Source organism: Vicugna pacos, chromosome 1 (genome assembly GCF_048564905.1).
Source record: "Vicugna pacos chromosome 1, VicPac4, whole genome shotgun sequence".
Lineage (NCBI taxonomy): Eukaryota > Metazoa > Chordata > Mammalia > Artiodactyla > Camelidae > Vicugna > Vicugna pacos.
This window is the reverse complement of record NC_132987.1, coordinates 20,831,962-20,838,695: the sequence shown is the minus strand read 5'-3', so window position 1 is coordinate 20,838,695 and position 6,734 is coordinate 20,831,962. Positions and strand designations below refer to the sequence as shown.

General features: G+C 41.3%; 1 protein-coding gene across 3 annotated transcripts in view; it reads left to right on the top strand.

The window, feature by feature from the left end:
* The first annotated feature begins 901 nt into the window (after positions 1-901).
* The window catches only part of GK5 (glycerol kinase 5), a 59,509-nt gene continuing 53,676 nt past the window's right edge, over positions 902-6,734 (top strand). For 2 of the 3 annotated variants that reach the window (XM_006202766.4, XM_072958537.1), the window contains exon 1: positions 902-1,200. In XM_006202766.4, the coding sequence (XP_006202828.1) occupies positions 1,039-1,200 (162 nt within the window). In that variant the 5' untranslated portion in view covers positions 902-1,038. The remainder of the gene's footprint in view (positions 1,201-6,734) is intronic. The other variant, XM_072958544.1, reaches the window with a different exon arrangement.

Sequence of the window (6,734 nt, the reverse complement as noted above, 5' to 3'; positions counted from 1 at the left end):
GTTTAACATGAATAATCGTTGCTTTTTAATTGATACACAACTCTGCACTGTTAAACTTCTCCACAAAAAGCACATAACCATATTATTGTTATAATTTTACAAGAGTAAGATAATGAATATTTTCAGGCGCTGTTTTTTTGGAGTGCTGGCGGTGGGGGAGCTGGCTGGAGCAGGCCTGAACACCTCTGCACTGCCCACAGATAAGGACCTGGAGCTGGACCACCCCATGGAAATTCCCCTGGCCTCCAGGCTGGTGACCAGAGCTGCAGGAAACTAGAAATTTCCACGGGCTTCCTTCCAGCTGGTGGAAGAGCCCATGCTCTTTGGGCAGGAGTGAAAGGTAAATGACCCTGAGGGGTTTTCAGATTCCTGAAAAAGCAATCTTTGGAGTGGAGGTTGACGGTAAAAACAGCCACCTTGAGCTTTGTCCCTTTTCTCTACCAGAGGGCTGGGGAAGGTCTTACTCGTTGTGTTATTTCATTTAGCAAGTATTTATTGATGTGCATTATATATGCAAATCTTACCAGGTTTTGGGGGGAGAGAATCTTGGGGGGAAACCCTCAGTTTATTAATAAATTCCTTCGGCCGAACTTTTAATTTCTTTTAGGTCACTTTATTTTTAAGAGATTCGTAATATGTAATGAGAGTTAAAAGAAACGAAGACACTGCCTCAGGGAGCTTGGAGTTAGGAGCGTAATCATAAACATTAGGAGCCACGAAAACACTGAAAGCGGCGGTCGCTTGGAAAGTGGAGCCGCCTGGGTGGGCTGGGGCTGCCGGGAGCCTGCAGCCTCAGCTCACCTTCCCGCGCTCCACGCGACCGCCCGCCCCGCGCGCGCTCCTGCAAGAGGTCCCTTCGCACCCCTGACGTCATGGCGTCGGGGCGGGGCCCGCGGCAGGGGCGGGGCCGCTCCCGGATCTCGCGGAGGGGCGGGCTGGGGGCGGTGGCCCCGCGGGGCGCTCTCGGCCCCTGAGTTCGGGCGTTTAAAGTGCGTCCTCTCGGCTTGGCGGCTGCGGCAGAGAGGCGTGCGGGTCGGAATGTCGGGTTTGCCCACCGTCCCGGAGCAGGGGCGCCCGGAGCAGAGCGCGCCAGATTCGCTGCGCGCACGCTTTGTGCTGGGGCTGGACGTGGGCAGCTCGGTGATTCGCTGCCACGTCTATGACCGCGCGGCGCGGATCTGCGGCTCCAGCGCGCAGAAGGTGACTGGGGAGCGGGCGTCGGGGCCACGCGTAAGGGTCGCGCGGGGCACCCGGTCCGGGTCGCGGAGCCCAAGAGGGCGATACCGCCTCATCCGGCCTGGACGCAGCCACCTGCGGCACCGCGGGCCCTCAGTCCTAAGCGGCGCTCCGTGACCGAACAGGTCTCCGCACTACTTCCCCGAGCAGGGCTGTAACATGCGCGCCCTTCCTGTCCCGGCTGCGGACGATAGGGGTCCGGTTTGTGACCTGGGGCCAGTCACTCGCTTCCATTCACCTGGGGATCTGCCTTTCTGGCCTTACCTGGGTGGGACTGCGGTGACTCGCAGGGCAGGGCAGGGAAGGAAGGGCAGGCTGCGCAAATCTAGCCAGAGGGTGCTTTGTGACTTGCTTGATTTTTCCTGCACTTCCTTGATAGACCTTCAGCCCCTGTCTTTATTTACATTTAAAAATTTCAGATCTTGGTGGAATTTAACTTTATCTCCGTTCTTCCGTTGTCATTATTATTAACTGCTTCTCAAAGTGCTGAGCAACTGATCTCCATGGATATGGGAGTTATTGGACAAGTTTTGAAGGCTGTGTTGCTACTACTTTTTCTCCTTTCCATCTTTGAGGATTCATGAAAGTATCTGTTTCTGGGTTGAGAAACCTACCAAGTCATTGTTACTAGTAAAACAACCAACAGATTGGTATTCTTCTGTTCTCGTTTTAATGAAGTGTCGATTTCTACACAGTTGTCAGCACTCCAAAAATAACGTTGATCCGATGTGATGTTTTTATTTACTCTTCTTTCTAATATCAGCATCTTTTTATGTTAACAGTGTTGGAGAAACAGGAGCTGTTAGCTACCTAATCCATTGCCAGCAGCACTGGTCTCTCGGTTGCTCGGTTCCCATCCTTGCTTCCACCCCCTTTTTTAGACGTGTTTTTCAGCCGCTGCAGTTGCCCAAGAGCGGGTTCAGCTTTTAAAAGACTGTTTGGAACGTTTATTTGGAGGGCTTCCTCAGTCTGGTTTCAGGACTAGACAGAGCGCTGGGGCTAGGGCAGCTCCCTGGTCCCTTCCCTGTTCACCTGTGCAGGAACACTGCCTACCCAGCCACACATCCCATCCCTAACCTCACCTGAAGGACAGATGAAAGGCTGTCCTTCAGCGACTGTGTGCTCCTTATCTTTGTAATGAGTCTTTATCAGAACACAATGATACTTTTCACACAGTCTCCCTTATAATTCTAGACACAAAGTACTTTTGTTTTAAGCAGTGAGGTTTTTTTTTTTTTGAAAGGAGTTGAACTATTTGGAACCAAAGAGATACAGAAATTGTTAGGAGATAACAGAGTTTCACAGTTGCTATATAATTTGGGGCGAATCATTAGTTTTGTAGAAATGAGGTAAAAATCTCAAAGCGAAATCGGGATTGCTGTGAGTAGCAGGAGACTAGAATGGTTTGCTCAGACTCTAAACTGGAGGTGTCTGGAAAGATATGTGAGTAAATAAAAATACAAAAATTCCCTGCCCTCAAAGGATGAAGCACTGTATCCTAAATTAAGGGGGTGAAAGCAGTGCCTCTCAAACTGTGATAGGCGTTTACAGCATTGCTTCTTAAAGTGTGGTTCCCACACTGCTGAGATTGAAATAGAGAAACTAAGATTTAGAAACTTGTGTAGCAATTTGGCAGAGTAATTTTATGTCTGTTGACCTTAATAATACAGCATTTGGGATTTTACTTTGTATGTAATTTTTTTACCTAGAAACTTGTTTTAATTGTGTCTTAAAAATTGTTGGTCCGCAATGAATTAGAAATCAGAAAAACAAAGCAAAACAACAATCAGTCCTTTACTTCAGGTAGCTTGATTTCTTTGGGGAAGAGGGTCTTGCTGGCCTAGATTACGATTTAGCATCTGGTTTATTACCTCATGGGCACAGAATAAAGAATTGAATTGCATTTAATAAAAGTATTAGGAATTCAGTTTGCTTCATGGGACTCTGTGAATTAGACACAGACCTGGTGTTTGTTTTCTTATGTGAAAATGACACTTCTGCTAATATTATGTTGGGAAGAATATATTATAGAAACCCCAACCACTAGTACAGGATTTGACTGTTATTGCCAAATAAATAGCTTAAAAAAGAGAAAAAAACTGAAGACATCACCTTTTAGGGACAAGAACAAAATAGGCTGTGTTGGTCTTTTAGTTAAAATTGAAATCCTGAACAGGAGCCTTGACATTAGGCGGCTAGTACTAGGCCTCTCAGAAGACTTCAGCTTTCTCTCTTGTGACATTCATTTTTTAATAGCAGAGACACATTTTTAGCCTTTTTCTATAAGTTGTTGTCTTTAAAAAGTTCTTCTATGGACTCTTAAATATTGGTGTTATATACTAGAATAGTATTTGGAGTTGGAAATCATGCATGTGAATATTTGATATTTTTAGTTTTTAAAAATGGAGAAAGGTTATTATGTTCCCCATTTGAACATCACGTGATTGTGAGAAACAATGAAAGATAATAACATCTTTTTTTGTTTGTTTTAGTTTTAGATGTACCCAGGTTGCAGGAAGTTTCATTTATTTATTTAAATTCTTATTTTTTATTGAAGTGTAGTCGATTTATAATGTTAGTTTCATCTGTAGAGCAAAGCAATTCAGTTATACAAACATATATATATATATTTTTTTCACAATCTTTTCCATTATAGCTCATTACAAGAGATTGAATATAGATCCCAATGCTATTCAGTAAGTCCTTGTTGAAAGCTAACATCTTGGTTGGAAGAACAGAACAGAAAGGCCACTCCAAAGAAAACAGTGGACTCTCCAATACTCTGTACCCTCTGGACCTTCTTGAAAAAAATCTGGTGGTTATCTTTTGTTTTTAATCAACAGAACACATTTTCTTCTTAGCTTTGATTATATTCTTGATCTAGTTTCAGTTTGGTCTTCCAAACTACTGTGACATGTTTGGGGGTGGTGAGCTGTCCGGGTCGGTGGAGTGGACGGAGATGACCCTGGCGTGCCACCAACAAGTGTGGTTTGTAGACTTGATGTGATGAGGGATGCAATCAGCTTTTAAGGGTGAGGGAGAGCTAATTGCGACTGAGCCATTACAATCTGTGGTCATGAAAGTCTTGCATGGAAAGAATAGAGATGTTATTTGATAGAAGGGAAATGATTTTGTTAAATCTGTTTGTTTCTAACATGCTCACTGGGGAATAATAGATTCTTTTCTCATATCATCCCCATGTCACCCTCATGGCTCCCCCCATGGTCACTGTTTTTATCATGTTTCCTTTTTTTTCCCCTCTTTATTTTGACCTTTCCATACGTGTTAGAAGTTTTCCTTAAATGGTGGTCTTTGGTTGGTTATCTCTTCATATTTTCAGTACCCTGTCTTACCCCTCTCAGCTATGTTTGGTATTTATTTGCAAGTAAAGAATTTCTCTCAACCCCTTCAGACAGTAAAACTTTGTGCCCACTTAGGAAGGGGAGTGGATCTGACTGGGTAAGGGGAGTTGAGGATTTTTATAAAGACTGAATCAATCCTGTGTTCAACCCTGTCTGGCATCTCAGCCTTCTGAGGTACCTCTAATTTTCAGGGTTCTACCCTAGAATCTCTGCCTGGGATTATTGCCCAGAGATGGGAAATAATCCTAACAAGGGTGAGGTGTCAGTTTTCTCCTCTGTGCTTAGCCAGGTACCACCCGCCCACCCACCCACTGTTTATATTAAAAACATTTGTAAAAACCTGGTCTAAGCCTGTTTGCTCTCCTTATCTTTCTGCAGAAACCTTTTTCATGTTTTTATTTAAATGGAGTCTTGAGAAGAATTGGAGAAAATTTATGTTCAAGCCATCATTTTAACCTTAAGCCATAGGTTCTTTTTATTTTATTTTTAAAATCAGCATATGAGTAAAATTTACTTTTTTTGTGAATAAGTTCTGTGAGTTTTAGCACATGCGTAGAAGTAACCCCCCAGGCTCCTTTGTGCTAGCCCTTTGTAGTCAGACCCTCCTCCCTAATCTCTGAAAACCACTGGTCTATTTTCGATGAGTATAGTTTTTTGTCATCTTGAGAATGTCATATAAGTGAACAATACAGTAAGTAGCCTTTGGAGACTGGCTTTGTTCAGCATAATGCCTTTGAGATTCATCTGTATTGTTGTCTGTATCAAGAGTTCATTCCTTTTTATTTCTGAGTAGTAATCCATTATTGTGGATATGTACACAATTCATTCACCTGTTGAAGTACATTTGGGTTGTTTCCAGCTTCTGGTAATTTTCAATAGAGCTGCTATAAACATTTGTGTATGGATTTTTAATGTGAATGTAAGTTTTCATTTCTCTAAAATAAATACCTAGGAGTGGGATTGTTGGGTCATATGGTAAGTGAATGTTTAACTTAATTAATTAATTGCAAAAGTTTTCAGTGACTCTACCATCTTGCATTCCCAACAGCAATGCACATGAGTTCCACTTGTTCTTCCCCAACACATGTATATGATATTGTTAGTATTTTTTATTTAGGCAACCTAATAGATGTAGTGGTATCTCATTGTGGGTTTGATTTGCATTTCCCTAATGGCTAATGACGGTGAATATTTCTATGTGCATATTTCCTATCCATATATCTTCTTAGATAAAATGCCTGTTCAGGTCTTTTGCCCATTTTTTAATTGAGTTGTTTTCTTACTGTTGGATTTTGAGATTTTTTAATATATTCTAGATATAAGTCCTTTGTTAAATGTGATATTTTCATCCAGTCTGACTTTGTCTTTTCATTTTCTAAACAGTATGTTTTGCAGAGCGAACATTTTAAGTTTTGATGAAGCCCAGGTTATCATTTTTTTTAGTTTGTTTTATGAATTGTACTTTTGGTATCATATGTAAGAACTCTTCACCTAATTCCAAGTCACAAAGATTTTCTCCTGTGATTTTTTTCCCAAGTATTTTACAGTTTTATGTTTTACATTTAGAGCTGTGATTCATTTTGACTTAATTTTTTGTGTTAAGATGTGAGGTTAGGTTGAAGCTAATTTCTTTCGCATATGGATGTATAACTATTCCAATCGTTGAAAGAGCTATCTTTTCTCCATTAAATTGCCTTGTATATTTGTCAAAAATCAACTAGCCATATTTGTGTGAGTCTGTTTCTGGATTCTCTTGTGTTCCATTGTTCTATTTGTCTGTTTTTATGATTACACTGTTTTGATTACTATGGCTTTATAATAAGTCTTGAAATTGTGTAATGTGACTCCTCCAATTTTATTCTTTTTCAACATTGTTTTGACTGTTTTAGTTCTTTTGCCTTTCCATATGAATTTTAGGATCATCATATCTATATCTATAAGAAAATCCTAGGATTTTGATGTAGAATTCTGGATGAGAGTTCTTTTAGCTCTCTAAAAATGTTAGCCACTTCCTCCTGGCCTTCATGGTTCTGGTGAGAAGTCTACAGTCTCTTGAATCATTGTTCTATGTATGTAATGTGTCTGGTTGCTTTCAATTTTGTTTTATTTTGTTTTCTGTTTTCAGCACTTGAATTA